Source organism: Notothenia rossii (assembly GCF_949606895.1).
Source record: "Notothenia rossii genome assembly, chromosome: 2".
NCBI lineage: Eukaryota > Metazoa > Chordata > Actinopteri > Perciformes > Nototheniidae > Notothenia > Notothenia rossii.
This window is the reverse complement of record NC_136904.1, coordinates 79161488-79182148: the sequence shown is the minus strand read 5'-3', so window position 1 is coordinate 79182148 and position 20661 is coordinate 79161488. Positions and strand designations below refer to the sequence as shown.

Below are 20661 nucleotides of genomic sequence, written 5' to 3'. Positions count from 1 at the left end.
TACAGAATACTGTTTTTGTATTTACGTTTATTTTATTTCACTTATTTTTTAGCAGACAGTCCTATTGAGCTCAAAACACTAGAAAGAACTGAAAGAAATGTATGAAATGATTTGTATAGGAGAATATTTGTCCAAAGGATAAAACACAATACATTATTTGTATTGTAGACCTTTGGGTTAATGTTTTAGTGAGAATAGTTAATCTAAGATAAATGACAATATAAATATACTTGAGAAACATTAGGATTATTTTAATTACTAGATTCATGGATGTTATTAATCATACAAAAAGTTAAACCTAAAGCTAAATATTTCCTTAAAGCTATAAATCAATTGAAACAGAGTTTTGAGTCATCGATAGTATCAATAGGTATTTTACAAACCAAAAAACAACAACTTAAACATAACTGTACTGAAGGTTTCCCCCCAATCCACAAACCATAATTACATTCAACTCACTGCACATCTAAATGGACATAATCAGCGTAACATTATAACAAATATATAATTGTATACAGAAAAACTACACATTTTGTGATAGATGCTGTATGCGGTGGTCGCTGGGTGCGCCTACATTAACCAGACACCCGTGACAGTCCACTTGGAGAGGATTTCATGAGCGACGTCGCTTTCAGCCAATCAGAGAGCAGAGACGCGGCTCTCTGAAGGTCGGTCTGAGCTGAGGTTAGATTGTGCTGAATATCATCTCGCCTGTGCTGTTACTGCTACATTATTCAGGCAGAGAACAGGTGCGTACTAAGACGTTACGTTGCATTGACCGCATCAGCGTTGAAACGCGTTGGGAAGATTAATGGAGACTGGTCGTGTTCGCCGGTTTACTGCGGCTCAACTAGTGACAGATCATATCAGGGAGTCCAAACAGGTACCACGGGAGGCTTTAGCCTATGGAAACCATCACACTGCATTGTGGACTACTCTTTACTGAGATGGACTGTGGTTAGTGGCCGTTTCGAGACGTCAGTGTGCAAGAGCCAATTACGCAGTTGAATTTGGCCATTAAGTGTTGGTTTATATTGGGTCATGTTGTCTGCGTTCAACACGTTGCCTGAGAGCGAGCCTGGAACAGGTCACTGGTTCACTCCATCCATAATTTAGGTAAGCACTGAGTATCATCATTTTCTATCACCACCACTTCCCATAGGGCACAAATATCGTGGTTTTACACACCATGACAGAGTAGATGTATTGATGGTGCTTAAGTTATAACTATGCATTAAATAAAATCAAGGTTACCATGCTCTGTATCAGTGAGAATATATATGTTCTTTGTAATTTGAAACTGCAGTTTTTCCATCTCACTTCTGTCACATGCAACATTGATTGTAATAATCATTATAGGCTAACGTGCATGTAAGCGTGAGGTATGGTCATTGGTGATACTGTAGTCTGTGTGGGTATGTCATTGGTGATACTGTAGTCTGTGTGGGTATAGCCCATAGCCTACGTCAAACCTACTAAACCACCACAGTGGTAAATGTAATCTTTTTTTTGTGTCTTGTTTAGGTTATAGAGGTAGCAGCCATTGGCCTTAATGGGCTTATTGGGATCAGCTCTGTAATCACCGGCTGTGCCTTGTAGTGCTGGGTGTAGATTTGCATTTTTCAATAATGGTACTCAATGAAAATATGATACCTGATATTAGTACAAATAACATAACAATACTATTTATAGTATTACTATTTATAGTATTGTCATGCTATCTGTACTAAAATATGTGAAAATATCAGTATTAATTTTGGTTTCTTTTAATGCATAGATGTGTGTGTGTGTGTGTGTGTGTGTGTGTGTGTGTGTGTGTATGTGTGTGTGTATATATATATATATATGTATGTATGTATGTATGTATGTATGTATGTATGTTGACTGATCAGTCAATGCCATATTTTAAGTCTTGACAGTTTCCAGTTCTTAATGCCACTTGGTGCAGTTTGTACTGCACTCAAAAAGTATTGATGTCTGACTCAGCTAAACTTTCTGCTTGGGACACAAAAAATGCTGGTAATAGCAGGTTTGAATCCCTACCATCCTCTGAAGTACCCATGAGCAAGTCCATCCCTTAATTATCCACAGCCGAAAGCTATTTTGCGTCATGGCTGATGCCTTTTCTTCCGGCTTTGTCTTCAAACGTGTGCTGCTCATTACTGCCATGGTTCCAGAGTCAAGTTCAGTTGTATTGCTTTGGACACCAATTAGTCAACAGTCTGTCATTCGCATACAGTACAAGCACTCCTATTGATTGAAGGAGGAATCTGTGATTTAGCTCATAGGCCTGCGACAGACATTTCACAACAAAAGGAGTTGCTAACGGGACAATTAACTGTCACTTCACAAAGCAATTAATGCCCGGTGGATAACACTTGCCTTGAATATACTGGAAAAGTGGCTTGTCAAGACATGAGGGACCTGCTTTTAGAGGTGTAAAGCAGAGAAGAAATATGCCTCTGTGCAGATGGTCGGACTAATTGACTCAGACTTCTTCGGACGAGACTCCAGCAAGCTGCTGGCAGCGCAGTTGGTGGTACCAAACCCAAACATGTCTGTGTCATTGACACACTAAAGCAGATGGTTAGAGATGCAAACAGACAGAATCACACCGAATCATCAATGATCTGTCTACCATGTGAGAGGAGGTGATATGCTACACACAGACTCGGATTTCAGCAGAGTTTTACTGAGACGTTTTCTTTCTTGAATACACTCATTAACTGTAAGTGTGGATTGCGTCCACCTACTCGGGTTAGGAGTCAGTAAATGTTGTGTGAATTCTGTCTGACATCTTTAATGCAGCCGTACGCACACTGCCTTGTTTTTGAATGAGATAAGAGTAAGCCCAGGGCAGCGGTGTCGGACCCTGTGATGGACATTTAGACAGTGAGCGGAGAGGTCAATGTGTGCGCACATTCTGAGTGCAAAATCATTACCACTCTGTATGAGAAAGATAAGGGAATCCATTAGATTCCCACAAAATATGCTGCAGGCATTTTTTCACTAGTTGGACATGTAAAGGCTGCAAAAGTTGCTATATATGAATGCATTTACAAATAAGTGCACACTCATACGCAAAAACTTCAATAAAGTATATCTTACATTTTGAGCCTGTGCAGGGGCTCGGTGCCTACCCCTGTGTGATATAGATTGTTGCCTAAAGTTCTGTTATGAATGCCTAAAAGGCTACTGGATACTTGTGCGTTTGATTTCTATGGCTGAATGCATTTCTCCCTCCTCATTCCACTTCCATTCTATTTGTACTTTCATAAGCTTTGGATTTCAGTCAACAAAACCATATAATTTCATTCAAGTACAAATCCTGTTTGACAGAAAATTGTGTTGTTTTTCATCAGAAATATTGTGAGGCATACATTCCACACCAATGAGATATCTAGACTCCACAAATTGCCTCTGGTGTGAAAGCTTCCCAGATGGTCCGAGCAGCTCTACTGATGAAGTGGGAGAAGTCGGCAAAGGGGGAAATGAGCATTCACTCATCCTTTCAAATGGAAAATGTGGAGGGCTTGGGGGTCAGTCTAATATGGGCAGTTGGGTGTGTACTCCAATGGACCATCCCCCTCGTGAAAATGACCAGAGGCAATGAAACCCATTAACCCCCTTTTTAAAATAAAGGCAAACAGTAACTATGAAATAAATCTATAAAAGGAGAAATTAAACCTTGGGTGGACCCCACTCATAGCTGCTCTTCTGGAGTGCAAACCTTTACAAACTCAAGTTGGCATTATTATAATCAATATTATTATCAAGTAGGTGTGTGTTTGAGCTTTACTGGTAAATATTCTGGGCCAGTACATTACCCAATATGATTCTATTTTAGCACATATGTAGGAACTGGTGTTGTGGAGCAATAATGGACATAAACTGCAGTACATCCAAACATAGTGTGTGAGATAGCTTTAAACGGGGATTCCACTGCGTACACTTTCAACTGTAAAATGCCCTTCTTACATATCTTGATCTTGATCTATGATGCATTGATCCGACCTCTTGATATGATTCTGATACCTCAACTCAAGTTATCTGCTGATTCCTATTTCTGTTTTGCTTTTTCCTAAAATAGAAACAAAATGCAGTTTACCTCTCTGCAGTGGAACTCACTGGGATAATTTGTATGCAGGAAACTTGATGTCAGGGATTGCACTGGCACTACAAACTGAGTTGGCCCACACAGTGATTTGATGAATGTGCAAAGGCAGAATTTTCTGATGACACAGTGAGAGCAACTGTTTTCAATGTGGAGCTGTCCCTTCCGGCCAATCTGGGATCAGACAAACATAATTTAACCCTTAATCCCTAAACCAGCGGTGCACCCCATTATGAGATTTTTTAAACTCTCAATTTAGTATCTGGTATAGTATCTGCTTTAATGACACAGTTTAGATTAGGCCTACCTGCTACTCTGTATACGCTTTTCTTTTCACTTTATATCCTTCTGTCTCTTTTCTTTTGTCCTCCTGCCTCACATGTATACAAATAGTATTATTTTGTTATTCCCCAAAATTGTAAATTAAACTGCACATCTGCATTACTGTAAATCTTACTCACTCCCTTTGTTTTGTTCTGTAAAACACTGTATACTGTTTTGATATGTCTTATCTATTTAACGTTTTTGTGTAATGTTATATTCCACTAAACTACAAATATAAAAAAATAAAATAGGTAAAGGCTTTGTAATCTCATCTGATAGTGTATACCTATGAATTGCATAAATGCGAAGTTTGAGAGGAAGTGATTACTAATCACTTTTTCAAAAGACGAATATTGATCCACTTTAAATGTGGACACTCATAGATTTAGCTGACTTCCTGTTTCTGCATCTTTCATGATGTACATCCAGAATCACAGCCAGAAGACTCAAATTATGATCATGATTCCTGTCGTCATTGGATTTAGGAGAACAGCTTCTGATTGAATGTTTGTTCTCTTCTGCAGGATGACGCCTCTCGGTCAGACCTGCTCCGTCTCCTCCCTGTTTCCACACCCCGTCTCCAGAGTTCAAACGCTCCGTCAGCAGTCCTAGTGCTCCTGAGTGCTCGCTGCGACCCTTGTTCGGCTCTCCTGGCTGACGTCCCGGGGAGGTTATGCGACGGTTTCTCTACTGTAAGGTGGTGCTGACCACCTCTCTAGTGTGGGTGCTGGTGGATGTGTTCTTGCTGCTCTATTTCAGCGAGTGTAACAAATGTGATGACAGGAAAGACCGCTCGCTGCTCCCGGCACTGCGAGGTGAGTCCACAAATATCCTGCTACACCTTCCATTCACAGTGCAGACACTTGGAGATAGATTATGAAATATTCAGTTTATTCAGGGTTTGTTGAAATTGTAAGATTCCTCAGAAGAAATGTAAAACATTTTTGGGGGATCTCAAAGGATAAAAAGAAATCCAGTTTATTTGTGGTTTGTACATTGGTGAATAGTATGGAGTATGTTATGCAGAAGGTTAAGTGAGATCTCTCGTTGAGTTTAGACAATATTTCCAGCAGTAATGTTAATTTACAATGGAGCTTTGATGAATTTGATTTCAGATACTTGCAGCTAGAATAGATAATGTTTTAGGATTATAATCGAAACACATCCAGATTATTCAGTGGAAACAGAAACATTTTGCTTTTGAGGCAGCATCTGCATTTACAACCTACTTTAAGATTACATCTTAAATCTGCGTTTATTCCTGGTAGAAGTTAGGATAGTTTGTAACTTGGGTGAATTTGTGTAACTCCAGTTTATTGGAGTGGGGGGACAAAAAAAACGAAATAACTAACAAACTAACTGATTAGTTACATTTTTTTTAAACTAATGTTTTGTTCTGCTTTTTTGATCTTTAAAGAATAAAAATATGGTTTGACATCAAACAATCTTGTAGATATAAGCTGGAGAGATTCATTTATTCCATAAATGCAGGTTTATCTAAAAATCTAGTTTGTTTTCCTGTATGCTCTGCAACCTTGAAGTGATCTCCATGATCAAACTAAACCACCTTACCTATTAAGGAGTTCATTTCCTCACATGCCCTGCCATAAGCAGGTTGCTCAGAGGTTTGCTAAGCTGCTTGTAGGGTTAGAATGAGGCAAACTGCCAGCTACTGAGACTTATTACATTACCATAACAAAGTCCAAAGTACATTGGTGTTACTTTCAAACGGCTTCCATTTGATGATTTGCTTAACACATGAACTGAGTGTCACTGGTTTCTTTAATATTCCATGTGTTGTTTACTAGTTTAATCCAGTTCAGCCCAGAACTGACGACAATACATCTCGATTTATTTATTCGTTTATTTGGCAGGGACATTGCACATTAATGAACACTTAAAACATGAAATGTGTGCCAAGTGTAAATATGCAAGATTTAGCTTTGAGCTACTTTCCATCCGCAGTCCCTCACATAAAACATTAAGAAAATGAAAATTACAAACATTGCAGTACAAATACATAAAATGCAAGAAAAGTGCAAGAGGAGATTGGAATCAATTTATCCCAAATTGAGTGTTTTTGTTAGGTAACACTAATTACGATAACATCAATGCTTGGGTAGTGAATGATCTGGCCCTGGTCATTGCCAGGTTGATAATGACCCTTTAAGGAATGCATGCATTCAATTCCTTGTTAGTGCAGTCACCCCTTACCTAACGTCAGAGTTTTCCAGTTTGATTATAAGGAACTTTATGGCCACTTCATGTTTATGTAAGGTTTTACGTTTGCTTGACATACTAGGGTAAAATCATTTGGAGTCGTGCTGCTTTTTAACGTAAAGGAAATGATGCTGCCAGCTAACAACAGGTTCTTGTCTACCGCATCAATATATCCAGTTCTCTGTTCTTTCTGCACCACATTGTAACTCATTTAGTATTGCAAACTCATAAACTTGGTTGACTCCTGAGAGACCGATCAAATTGTTATTTTCTCACGCTGTTAGTGCTCTCTACAGAACGACAAATGCTATAATGCAAAACACATCAGGGTCCCTTTTTAAAAGACACAGCTTTAGAAAAAATCACCTACCGTACTACATTTTCTTGTTGGTCTGTGTTGGTGGGACTGGATTTTCATTATGGTCTTAATCTTCTGAGAATAATAAAACTGTATTTTTTGTTGTGCTCTCTTGTAACATGATTGTTCAATTTAGCAGTTCTAACCGTATGTCACATCAGTCTGAGAATTGCCCTCAGACAGCTACAGCCACTGTGAGAATTGATTAGACTTGTACTGGTAATCTTTTACAGTAACTTTTCACAGTTTTGTGATTTATGATTGAAAGGAGCAGCTGAATAAATGTTTATGAAGACAATATCTAACTCAATTTCACAATATTGATAATATATTCACATATTTCCAAGTCTTAGTTGCAGTTAAGGTGCGCATCAGAGCAGCATGGTCTCTTGACATTTTGTCCCTGTCCTGCTATGGTTTTCTGATGTATAACGTAATGTCAGCCACATCAGACTGGAAAGAAGAGAGCGGAGCAGATCAGCAGAGGGAAGAGGTGAGGTAAAATATGAAAGAAAAATAAAATGGATCAAGCTTTTGATGGAGCTCCAAACTGTGCACCATTACTTTTTGTTGGAAGTAAATGACGATAAAAAGCGCTAGAGGACAGGTCTGAGTCCACCTTAACAAGATGAATCTTGTTAAAGAGAAAGCTAACTTGTTGTAACTTACTAATGTTGGCCGGAGAGTCTAGAGTTGCACATGTTTTGCTAATTTGTGAGAATAACAATCTGATGAATCACATAAAGCAAAGGTTAACAGAGAGTCATGTAGCACTCTATTTTTGTTCTGCGCTAAAATGTGAGTGATTGTGTCTCAGAAGTCTCATTACCTGTGAGCGTGAGGAGAACCTTTTCAGTGTAATTGCTTGGGATAAAGCTGTAGGCAGGGACATTGAATTGGATTGAATGACCCCAGGACAGAAAGAGCTTCTGTTTTCTTCACAGATGATCAAGGTCATTTTTCATAATGAATGATCTGTGTCAGGAGGATACTGTGTCTGGCTTGAAAATACCACAGAGAGTTTGTTCCCCAAGGCTCCTCTGATCCATCTGTTTTAGTCTTTATATTTCATCCTACTCTTTGTATCATTTCACAGATGTAGAAAGTGCTGAGGGTATGAATAGTCATTCACAGTCATAATGAGGGAGCTAAGCTACTCTGTTATTTCAGATGGGATTTAATAATTAGAGTCATAAACAGATATTCTTTATTTTGTCCCACAGCAGGGTCATTTACAGTGTTGCAACAGCAAAGGGACATGGCAGATGATAGGGAAAAAATGAAATAATTAGACTAATATTTTACAAAAATGCGTCAATGTGTGAAAAAACGAAATAAGTACAGAACACTGGTAAAAAAAAGTATCATTATAAGCTTTTACAAGAAAAATAATGTGTTGCCTTATGCAGCGTTAATATGTTGTCAGTTAGCAGCATAAATGGCAAACATGCTACATTTGACTGTTGCGTGTATCACATTTGGTTTTATCAGAAGGTTAAAATAGAATGTTTTCCGACATGTCTTAGTAATGAAGTTAATTTGTACACCAGATATGAAGCCATAGTGGAAATTGTTTGCCTCTGTAATTTTAAGGCACAAGTATGTCTTCTACAAATTCACAAAATGACACTTCGAATTAGGGTTTGTGGTGAAAGCAATAATTGTAAAGGGGATGATTTTGCTTTTAGAGTACATTTTTAACATTCACATGTTGTGTGTATCTGTAGCTATAGCCTGATGGATTGGAGAGGCCGAGCATGTGTTTGATGGACACTTTGTTCAATCATCCAGCTCAGAGCTCGAACTGTGTCCATCAGATTTAAGCCCGTTTCCAAACGGAGAGTGTCGGCAGCACCATAAACAAAAGAGCATGGATCAGAAGAGGGTTTACAATCCGGCCGTCTCCACGAGAGGTCTTAGGGAATCCTCTTAACCTGGGACCATGGAAATCATTGCTTCAGCTCGAAGAGATTATTAAAGAGAGCACAGTCATAAATCCGTGGGAGGCTTTTTACCTTGGTGACGGGAGCTGGCTCTGAGCAGCAGCAAACCACAGCAATGCTGAGGTTTTTCAGGCATGATCATATCGCATACACTAATAAATCGACTAATAAATATGTTAAACTAGATCTGGAAATGTATAATCTCTTTTTACAGATTACATTACATCTAATATTACTGCTAGACTGCACAATATACCAGAAAAGAGATTAAGCATACATTTCTATTACACATTTTTCACACATTTCGATGATGTGTGAGAAAGCCTAACAATACAGGTGAGAATGGCAGTATTTTCTATTGTAAGTGTTATTGAAAGGAATACGATGTTCATATTATGTGCACATCCTGCATACAGCACATGCTGCAGCACATGAATGAACACATGGGTTTGGTACACGCACATTGATCTAGGAAATAAGCTCTATGCTCTGTCTTTTTATCAGTATAGAAAATTACAATGTACAGAGATAGAGCTAGCAGGCTTTACTGCACTCGCCCGAGCCTAAAGAGACCGATAATAAACCATGCCCAATGCTTTCAATATAAAAGGGATTTCTCAGAATTTATCTGTAGGTCATTCCCTTTTTTCATGGAACAATTTAGGTGAGGCAAGATGAGAGACTTGCTTTTTTCCCAGCAGATGTTGACAATTCTCCTACTCTTGTTATTTATTAAATCTTCATTTGTAGTCAAAAAAACCACTATATTTATAATCTATTGATTCAACTTTTGCAATCTTCCTTGTTTGAGTTTATGAATGTCTTTTTTGTTTTGGTCTTGGTTAACTAATATTTTATGTTGTGCTTTGAACAATAATTTTTACTTTTTTTTTTATTTGGACATCATAAGAACAAACATACATAATTGCAACATTTACACACTTTATGTCTTACAATCTTTCTGCATCGAAAATGAGACGAACAATTCTTTTTTGAGAAGTTTAGTTGGATAGATCTGTCGATTTATGCAACTACTGCAGTGACTGCAGCTCCCCTCCGGCCCCAGTCAACCAAGGTGTACCTTAAGGCTCTATGCTTGGACCCCTCCTATTCACCATCTACATGCTCCCACTTGGTCAAATCATCCGCCAACATGGTCTCAGCTTTCACTCTTATGCTGATGACACACAGCTCTATCTCTGCACCAAACCGTCCACTCAGCTCCCCCTTCAATCCCTTGTCAACTGCCTACAGGACATAAAAAACTGGATGTCATCTAACCTGCTCAAAATTAACAGCAATAAAACAGAGTTCATGATTGTGGCTCCCAAGGCGCAGCTCCAGAAGGTTGGAGAGCTGCTTCTCTCCATTGACGGCTGCTCCATCTCCCTGTCCACTGAAGTCCGCAACCTGGGAGTCATCCTGGACACCACCCTCTCTTTCCAGGCGCACATCAAATCTGTTACCAAATCCGCCATCTACCATCTCAAAAACATTGCCAGACTCCGGCCTTCACTCTCTGACTCTGTGGCAGAAACACTTATACACGCCTTCATCACATCCCGTCTGGACTACTGCAATGGAGTCCTGTCCGGGGTTCCCAGCAAAACCCTGGACAGGCTCCAATACGTCCAGAACTCTGCCGCCAGGCTTCTCACCCGCACCAACCCATGGCAACACGTCACCCCCACCCTCATCCACCTACACTGGCTGCCGGTCAAGTCCCGGATTCATTACCAAACACTTCTCCTCACGTACAATTCCCTCCATACCCTCGCCCGCCAGTACTTATCGGACCTCCTCCATCCCTACACCCCTTCTCGGAGTCTGCGGTCCTCAGACACGGGCCTGCTCTCCATCCCCCGCTCTCGCCTCCGAACTGTGAGTGACAGGGCGTTCAGTGTTGCGGCCCCCACCCTCTGGAATGCACTTCCTGCCGAGATCCGTAATGCTGCCTCCCTGGACATCTTCAAATCATCATTAAAAACACACCTGTTCACCCTGGCCTTCGGGCCCTAGCCCTCTCCTGGTCCCCCGGCTTCCTTTATTTTTTGTTTACCCTTTGATTGTCTGTTTGTTTTGTTTGTCCACCATGTACAGCAACCTTGGGTCCCTTGAAAGGCGCTATATAAATATCATTTATTATTATTATTATTATTATTACTGGATTTGCAGACAAAATCATTTAGAGTGTTGGTTGACTAAACATGTCTTTAGTCGAAGACTGCCAAACACAAGTTCTTGAAAAAACCACAACAACTTTTCTCTGCACTGGTCTGAACAGGGTGCTCTGCCAACAGCCTGTGGTCAGGGAGGTCAGTCAGTACTTATTACTCAGAGCCCCATTTACACAGGAGATGTGGAGCCTTTGTAATAAAGTGGGCTTTCACAACATATTGGTTCTTCTCAGATTGTTTCCTTATCAAAGATGGACTGTATATACAGGACAAAGTGGTTTATTTCAAATGCTGTTTGATATTAACTCCTCACCTTCCTTATTGAGAACAAAAGAAAAATGGGTTTGGTTTCTCATCAGATATCCTTTTGCTGTGCTTCTGCTTTGTTACAGCGGCGATATCTCGGAGCCACGAGGGACCAGGCGAAATGGGCAAGGCAGTAAACATTCCCAAGAACGACCAGGAGAAAATGAAGGAGCTCTTTAAGATTAACCAGTTCAACTTGATGGCCAGTGACATGATCGCACTCAACAGGAGTCTGCCTGACGTGAGGCTGGACGGGTGCGTAAGCTAGTCTTCCAGATCAATTTTGCAAACACAACTACTGACACTTTAAAACACACACACACACACACACACACACACACACACACACACACACACACACACACACACACACACACACACACACACACACACACACACACACACACACACACACACACACACACACACACACACACACACACACACACACACACACACACACACACACACACACACACACACACACACACACACACACACACACACACGCGCGTGCACACGCATCCACAGAACAGCAATACACAACCCTCAACCTGCTTCTTCGCTTCCTGCAATCATTGTTCCTTTGTTACCCATTGCAAGGCACAGTAGTTTCTGACTGATGCTTTCTGCTTTTTTCTTCTTATTTCTTTGGATTTTAGTCTTTAATGTGGGCAGAGTTATATTCCAGGTTAAATGGAAAATTATTCAGTATTCAGACAAGTGCAGGGATCTGTCTCTGATCAAGAGTCTCTCCAGTGATGCAGATACAATGCTCTAAACTATCAAAACAATGTTATTCTAATGATTAAATAATTAAACTTAAACTGTTTTTCTATAAGATGTTATTGGTGTTAATAACTCTATCTAATGTGGAAAGGCATCTCTAATTATGGGCACTGTTTCAATGCAGATTCCATCCGATCCCTCAGGTTTGACCATTATGTCTGACATTTGAATTGGACTGTTTACTGTCACTCAAGATCCACTTGAGCATTTAATGAAAATCCAAGGAGGAATTTGTTTGAAACATGAGCCCATTCATCTCGGGCCGATGATATGCAGCGTCATTCGCCTCTCGTAGAAACATTATCCGAGTGATTCATGTTCAAATATTCCAAGTGAACCCCAGTTCTCCTCAGCGCTTTCATTAAGTGAATGCAAAAGGCTCTGCCAGTTAGAAACACCATGAAAAGCAAGCGACAACATTTTATTTTTTTCTCACAGTTTTTAATGCAATTCTTGGGTGAACACTCAGCTTATTGCAACACTTTTTTTCTGTCCATTATGGCTCCATCCTTCACTCAGTATACATTTTACAGCAGGTTTATTACAGAACTCAGCTTAGCTTTGCAAAATGTCTCCAGGTGTGTGGTGAAAATGATCCGGAGTTGGCAGTCGTTGCGTCTGAACGGCGATAACATTATGCCTTGAAGGCACCCTCCTGGCCTAGTTGTGTCAGTCTACGCTGTCACTTTGATTCGACAGGACTGAGCTAGAAATGTTGTCTGCTCCGATGGCTTCTTTCACCCTCCGTCACCTCCCACTACCCTCCTCCTGTCTTGGCAGCCCTTTTTCCACTTCTGTACTTCTTTATTCAACATCATCCACTTCTGTGTCGTCCCAAGTTTAAAACATTTTCACTCTAAAGCTTTGACAGACAACCCATCAAGATGAGGATCTGCTGACATTGCTTTCAACACAGGTTTTACTTTTTTCTACCACTTAGAGATATTTGTCAGTGAATCTCCTATGACAAGATTTTTGCACTGATGGCAGCATTGGATAGGGCAGGAAACCTTCAGATTCTCACTCACTTTTCATAGAATACAGAGCTGCGGGTATAAAGAACCACTGTGACTGCAGTTTGGAAACAGCAGTGTTGTCTTAGACCACCAAGTTCAGAACGGGTATATTTTAGGTTTAGTGATTCCAAATCCCTCTACTACTTCAGCACCACACACAGCTCCATGGTTTTATCGATACACAGCACAGTAAATTGTTTCAGAGCCACTGTCTGGGCCATGGATTGTAACTTGCAAAAACCTCAGTCAGATAGGATCAATGAGATGGGACTGACTAAACTAAAATATTAAACTAAACAGCCCCTCTCAACCTGCACTCTCTCTGCTACATGGTGAGGCAGAGGGCAGGTCAACAAGAGAAATGCATTTTGGTCATTTTGATAACAAGGGGTGTGGCATCCCCCTTCAAACCTGCTGGTTATAGTTTATTTACATATATAAAGAAAATACAAAAAAATACAATATATATCATTGCCTAAATCTCTACAGGGTCTTGAAAGGTGGCACTCTAGGCAGCATACTACAGGAAATTATTTCAGTGATGTAAAATTCTCAACATGTTCACTTAAACTGATTTACTTTTCTTTCTGTTGCTTCTTCAGCTGTAAGACCAAGCTGTACCCAGACGACCTGCCGAACACCAGCATTGTCATCGTGTTTCACAATGAGGCGTGGAGCACCCTGCTGCGGACGGTTCACAGCGTCATCAACCGCTCGCCCAGACAGCTGCTGGCGGAGATCGTGCTTGTGGACGACGCCAGCGAGCGAGGTTAGTAATCTACACTCTACTAGTTTAGTGGGAATGCTGTTAACAGCATTCCAACTAACTGTTATTCTACGGACGAAAAGTTTATTATTCCGACGGTATTTTGGCCCTTTTCTCCTCCCGCATTGAACATCGCAGAAACTCCGTTCAAACATCAAAACGTTCAGCTTGGTCGGGAATCGATGGCTATTACTTTTCTCATTCATAACTTTCATAATTCCAGAGATACATCCAATAATACATCACATTTTTAACATTGAAGTCAATGGAGAAAATCTTCAGACTTCAACAAATCTTCATGCAATTTAACTGCTAACTGTTCATTCATACTTTCACTCAGACACCTCATTCCAACTTTAAAATGTTACACATCTTTCTGACATTATTCGTGTAAAACAACTTTTAAATCTGATTCTTACTTTTAGAAATATTAAATATTGTTCAGACCTTGTTTTAGAGGTTTTCTTCACATTTTAACATTAACTAGAGTGTGTGATGTCACAGCTAGAGTGGAGGACAGCTTGAAATTCGCATTCATATTTCTTTTTAAAACTGCCATAATTCCCAAACCCTACATTCTTGAGACATAACTTTTCATGATAAACGTAGGAAAACATCTCGTAGCTTGAAAAATGACAAATAATTAAGCAAAAAATAATTAAACAAAGTGCCTCTTGAGGGCATGAAGTGACAAAAACGTTCAACATGTCTCCATTAAAGCCCATTGTAATTTCAGGCAGATATTTCCTCACAGCAGCAGCCGCACACCTTTAGTTAAACTGCCAAAAGGGCCACATTATTAACCCGAAAGTACACAAAAATTACACTTCAGATACTCAACTTCCTTGACATGCTTCACGTTTTGAAATTTCACAGATATCTGTTACGGTTCTTCCACAAAACGTTCACATGTAAGAGGTTCATCTCTCATTCAGAACAGTGAAGCCTTTGAAGTCTAGGCACCTTGTTAGCTCAACTATAAACACCTGTGCAATGGAACACGATGATGTCATCACTCCAACTGACATGCTCAGAGCAGCAGACTTCAGATAGCAGTGTGCAAACAGTCCAGCCGTGAAGACATCTACGGGATAGTTTTGAGATTTCTTCAAATGCCGTTGCCATGGCAACACAATGCTCGCCTTGAAACACGGTTTTCTCATAACTTCAGTGAAAATACTCCAAACAGCCCAGAACTTCACAGGTTTGGTAACGATGCAGCCATCAACGCATCTAAGCGTATTATGGGGTGTCATCAAATGCCGTTGCCATGGCGACAGATCATTTGCCATCAAGTTAGTTCAGAAGTTTGCAGTTCAAATATTCTGCTGCTTTTCCAAGACTTTTTAATTTCTTTTCTTCTCTCATCACACATTCAAGCCCCCAGTGTTCATTTATCATTTCAATCTCAATTCTTCACTTTCTTCTTACACATTACATTTGAGCATAGCAGTTTAGTGTCAGATTTTCTGCATAAAGCATTCCCACTAGCAATTTCTTCAGGAATTACATTCTCTAGTTAACTCTGTAGTCAAGGATACTGCTAAAACAAAACTGAATATACCACCAAACTCTTAATAAGAAACAATTAACACTATATATTTTGTACTACTATAAAAAGCTGTGATGACATTGGGATTAATCAGCCTATTATATATTCAGATTATTAGCTTAATTTTTACCTGGTTAAATAAAGGATATATATTAACCATTTTTTCCAACATATACCAGAAAATAGGGATCGTAATGATAGATTTACATTTCAAAAAGCCTAAGTTGACTCATTTAGTTTTCTTGTTTTGCCCTTTCAACAGTTCAAACTAGAAAGTATTTCAGAGTCCTTAACCGGGGAATGTTTTGGCATTTTTGTCAACAATATTTCTGAAAATCACAAATTCAATTTTATAAATGTTTCAGTTGATTGACTCATAGGGAAATGAACCTATTCGTTCAGCTCTGTCTGCGTTAATCTGCTCTTGATTACATCTTTTTTGTGTCTGTTGTTTTCTCTCAGACTTCCTGAAGAAGAAGCTGGAGAACTATGTGCGCACTCTGGAGGTGCCGGTGAGGATCCTGAGGATGGAGCAGCGTTCAGGTCTGATCAGAGCCAGGCTCAGGGGAGCGGCCGCTACCAAAGGTCAGGTCATCACCTTCCTGGACGCTCACTGCGAGTGTACTGTGGGCTGGCTGGAGCCCCTGCTGGCACGCATCAAAGAAGACAGGTAGGGTTGTGTACTTTTCTGGGGCAGTTTCTATGAGCGTCTCATCTTTAATCACTCTTTAATAATACTGCCATTATCACATTTCACTTCAGTTGCATCATGGTGTGCTTGAGCTCGGTCTGAATATTGATGGGACGGCAAACCATCAGTTATGAATACTTAGTTTGAGCCTTACGCCGCTGATAGGGGAAGATAATCATTTTGCATCATCTGCTGCTGCCTCGGAGGAAAAGCTAGCTCCAATTACTGTAGCTTTATACTTGTGTTAACACTGCTACATCAGGAGGTAGTATGCGCTGGTAGAGTCCAAGTTATAGTGGACACGTACATGTTTAGCTGCTGTTAGGTATCGGAACGTTAAGTTATATATTTTCAGAACAACACAGGGTGAATCTGCGGTGTCCGTGTGTGAGATTGACATGAATGGATGGGTTGATAACGACTCTCTTGGCGATTCCTCTCATAACTGAGGTCAGACACATTCATTTTCCCTGAGGAAGAAACCAGAATCATATTACTAAGAAAATGATATTATGGAGCCATTACACTTTTACTGAATGCTGCTGCAGATGTATTCATGTCTTTAAAAAAGGGCGCAGGACGAGCAGAAAATATGATATGCTTACTGCAGCAGGATTATTGATAGAGGGTTGTTTTTGTTGATACATTGACATCATGTTTGTTGTGGTAACATTTTGTCCAAATCTGACATTCACTTTCAAGATGTTGCTAAAGTATTCAAAATGCGATTGGTTGTTGTTCATTGGTGTGCATTTCATCAGAAGAAATATTCATTATCGTGACACGATCACACTTGAAATTCAATGCCTATATATTAACCGGTCACTTATGCAAAGATGAGTGACAGTGCTCGTTAGACCTAATTTAATGGTCATATGATCTATGATAAAGGAAAGACATTGCAGTTTACTTATATAATAACTTTTTGCCAGTGTCCATCCTAGACTACAGCATAATACACTGTTAAACATGACTTCATAACAAAACTAGTGGTAACGTTACTCCTACACTAGTAATAGCTTACTTTACCTTTGTCTGAGATAATTGACATTCTATATTTTGAAGCTATTTTAATGTTGCCATTACTACTTTTGTTGGTTTAAGCAAATCTGTGGAATAATCAATAAAGACCCTGGTGGGAACAGCATGTGGCTTCCCTTTTTGTTTTTAACAGACCAACCATTACTCAGTTGGTTTTCTTCTGTTACGTTTATCCTATTTTTCTATTCCGCTTTTACTATATCATTTATCTCAGCTTTAAATCTTACACTGTATTTCTGGTGTCTTTCAGGACAGCAGTGGTGTGCCCTATCATCGATGTCATCAGCGACGAGACGTTTGAATACATGGCAGGCTCAGATATGACCTATGGTGGATTCAACTGGAAGCTGAATTTCCGCTGGTACCCTGTTCCCCAGCGGGAGATGGACCGGCGCAAGGGGGACAGAACACTGCCTGTCAGGTACACAAAGAAAACTTTAATCTTTGAAGCTGAGTCTAGATCATTTATCTGGGAAATGTGTGTCTGACTTTCTACCAGTTTGTTGTATTTTGATTAACAATTAAGAAAGAGGAGGTCAAATCACACAACAAAAGGTGAAGAGACACCTTTTCTAAGTGTGGGTTTATCTGTGAGAGCAGCAGGCTACAGAGAAGACATGGATGGTTAGATTTCTTCACACAAACATCTCTTGTACCATTTTTATCCTGCAGATAGAAATAGATATTTTTCCTTTGTGTATCCCACTGATTTAAGCAACTGCCTAAATAGCATCCTGATAGTTGTACTCTCTTGAAGTATGTGTGAGCTCATTTATTTTAAAAATAGAAAAAGAAAACTGACTTTTTTTTTTTTTTTTTGGCACACTTTGTAATTTGCATGCGAACCACTCACAGCAACAGACAATATCTTTAATTAGGGGTTGACTTTAACATATAATGAATTAAGAGATAAAAGTAATTACCCCTCTCAGGATTTGTTTCCGTTTGTCAAACAAACAGTTTTTTTGTTCATTCATAACGGTCCTCTGAGTTGCACTGAGGTACTAATAAATAGAGCACAAAGTGAGGCAATATTGCATAATTGTTGTATTTGTTTTTCTTACAGGACTCCCACCATGGCAGGAGGATTATTCTGTATATACAAAACATACTTTGAAGAAATAGGAAGCTACGATCCAGGGATGGATATCTGGGGCGGAGAGAACTTGGAAATGTCTTTCAGAGTGAGTGACAGACCTGGGAGGACGCTACAGTATCTTGATGTTATCATGTCACCAGAGTGCATTCATGTCAACAAACTCCCTTTTATTGTATCCACGTTTCACTCACCGGCATCTTTCCACTTAAAATTCAAGAGAAAGATTCAAGAAAAATATGCAAGGAAAGAGGAATCCTGGAAATGAATGTTTAGTTAAATGAGATTTCCTTACCTCTCTAAATAGAACAAATAAATCATATTTTAAGTTTATTTTAAATGTTTATTAATAGAAAACCAAATCAATATTTTATGCTTTTTTTTCGTTTTTCTTTCTTTATTAGTTCCAAATTTGAAGCACATCTAGTATTATTAGTAAATGTTGAATAAGTAAGACCATGAAATCTAGATATTTGGGAATAATATGGTCTCTTGTTTCCTTGCTTTATTCTCCTTGCCTGCATAATTCATGTGAATGTATCTGTCTGCTTTCCTGCTACGGGCTGTATAAAAATACACTGTGTGTGTGTGTGTGTGTGTGTGTTTGTTTGCAGATCTGGCAGTGCGGGGGCTCATTAGAAATTGTAACATGTTCACACGTGGGCCATGTTTTCCGGAAGGCCACCCCATACAGTTTTCCCGGAGGAACAGGCCAAGTCATCAACAAGAACAACAGGCGCCTGGCGGAAGTATGGATGGATGATTTCAAAGATTTCTTCTACATCATATCGCCAGGTACAGAGCAGTGGAGCCAGTGTCTGAGTGCATGTGCCACTGAAATAGTAGTAATAATAACTTTATGATCAGCTTTTTAAAACTAGTGACAATAAAAAAAAGTACTGTACTTAAGTAGAAATTTGAGGAACTTTACTTAAGTATTTCTCTTACTTATACTCCACTACATGCATTTTTTACATCAGTTACTTTACTTATAACAGATAACTACCGTAATGCTTAACATTATCAACAAATAACTTATTGTTTGTTTACACCAAGCTGTATATAAATACATTGAAGTTAGCTCCACCTTTCTGAGCTGCAAACTAAAGTGTGAGCACATTAATGCTTCAATAATTATATAGTACATTTGATTCTAAAATGGGCCATTCTGCATGATGATACTTCTTATTACAAGTATATTTTGATGCTTATACTTTTGTACCTTTTTACTAAAGTGAGATTTAAAAAATACTTCTCCCACCACTGCTAATCAGTAACCAAAACATGTACAAGATATAAAACATGATACAATTGTTGAAATACCATCAGTTAAAAATAAAACCAAGGTTTACTGTAAAAGAGGTCACTACATAAGATGGTCTGAAGGCTCAGATAGGAAGCTCCACAGCTGAGGGGCCGGAGAGCAGAGGCCCGGTAACCTTTAGGGCAAAGTGGAGATTTTTATAACGGTTGGTACGGCCCTACCAAAGCCCTGATTATGCTGAGAGGGAGTTAGCAGATCACAGATATGGGCAGAAGACTGACTATTCAGTGGATTATTTAACTGAACTGGCAGGAATTCTGTATGATTTAAAAGTTTTAGGGAATGTATAGTTCATTCAGGGATTTAATAGATGTTTTATTCATTGCACACTGCTGTGCAGACAAAGATATGAACAATCCTCATTACCAACCCCTCTTTACTTCTCGCATGCTCACTGATATTACATTTAGCAAATTGGTGCGAAAAGGAAAGTCATTTTTGCTCTCTTTTATTCTTCCATTTTCTTGCTTTTTTTTAACCTGGCTCATTTAAGAATTTATATTTCTCCTTTTACTCTGGCTCACATTGAGTTTATTGCTGCTTTTGTCCTATCCAAAATAAGATGAATTAATTCCTCCTTCTGACACATTTTTGAGTGCTCCTCTAAACTGGAGTTTGTCTTAGAGGCTCTCCTGTCCAACACAGACTTCTCTCTCACATATCCAACCAGAACAATAGGAGAGTGCAGATTAAAAGATGAGTACCCTTCCATCTGTCGACTTAGCAATGTGATTACCCTTTAGGAGCTTGCGGTCTCCCGGAAATCTCTGGTCAAGAGTTTGAGATGCCAGACAACCTATAAGGGATCATCTATAATCTGCTGATCTGATAGCTCAAACTCTGACCTCCTCCTCCACACAGTCGCTAGACCCTCCTACAGTCAGGTGTGCAGAGAGAGAGAGAGGTTGTGATGGATGAGTCTTTCCGCTTGTTGTGGCCCCACA

At 39.5% G+C, this 20661-nt stretch overlaps 1 protein-coding gene across 4 annotated transcripts in view; it reads left to right on the top strand.

Moving 5' to 3' along the window:
- Positions 1-644: 644 nt before the first annotated feature.
- The window catches only part of galnt13 (polypeptide N-acetylgalactosaminyltransferase 13), a 34279-nt gene continuing 14262 nt past the window's right edge, over positions 645-20661 (top strand). The window contains exons 1-8 of one of the 4 annotated variants that reach the window (XM_079663973.1): positions 645-749; positions 4963-5253; positions 11529-11697; positions 13850-14016; positions 16028-16235; positions 17548-17718; positions 18364-18481; positions 19008-19188. In XM_079663973.1, coding sequence (XP_079520099.1) covers positions 5112-5253; positions 11529-11697; positions 13850-14016; positions 16028-16235; positions 17548-17718; positions 18364-18481; positions 19008-19188 — 1156 coding nt within the window. In that variant the 5' untranslated portion in view covers positions 645-749; positions 4963-5111. Of the gene's footprint in view, positions 1117-4962; positions 5254-11528; positions 11698-13849; positions 14017-16027; positions 16236-17547; positions 17719-18363; positions 18482-19007; positions 19189-20661 lie in introns of all 4 variants that reach the window. The other 3 variants (XM_079663975.1, XM_079663972.1, XM_079663974.1) reach the window with 3 other exon arrangements.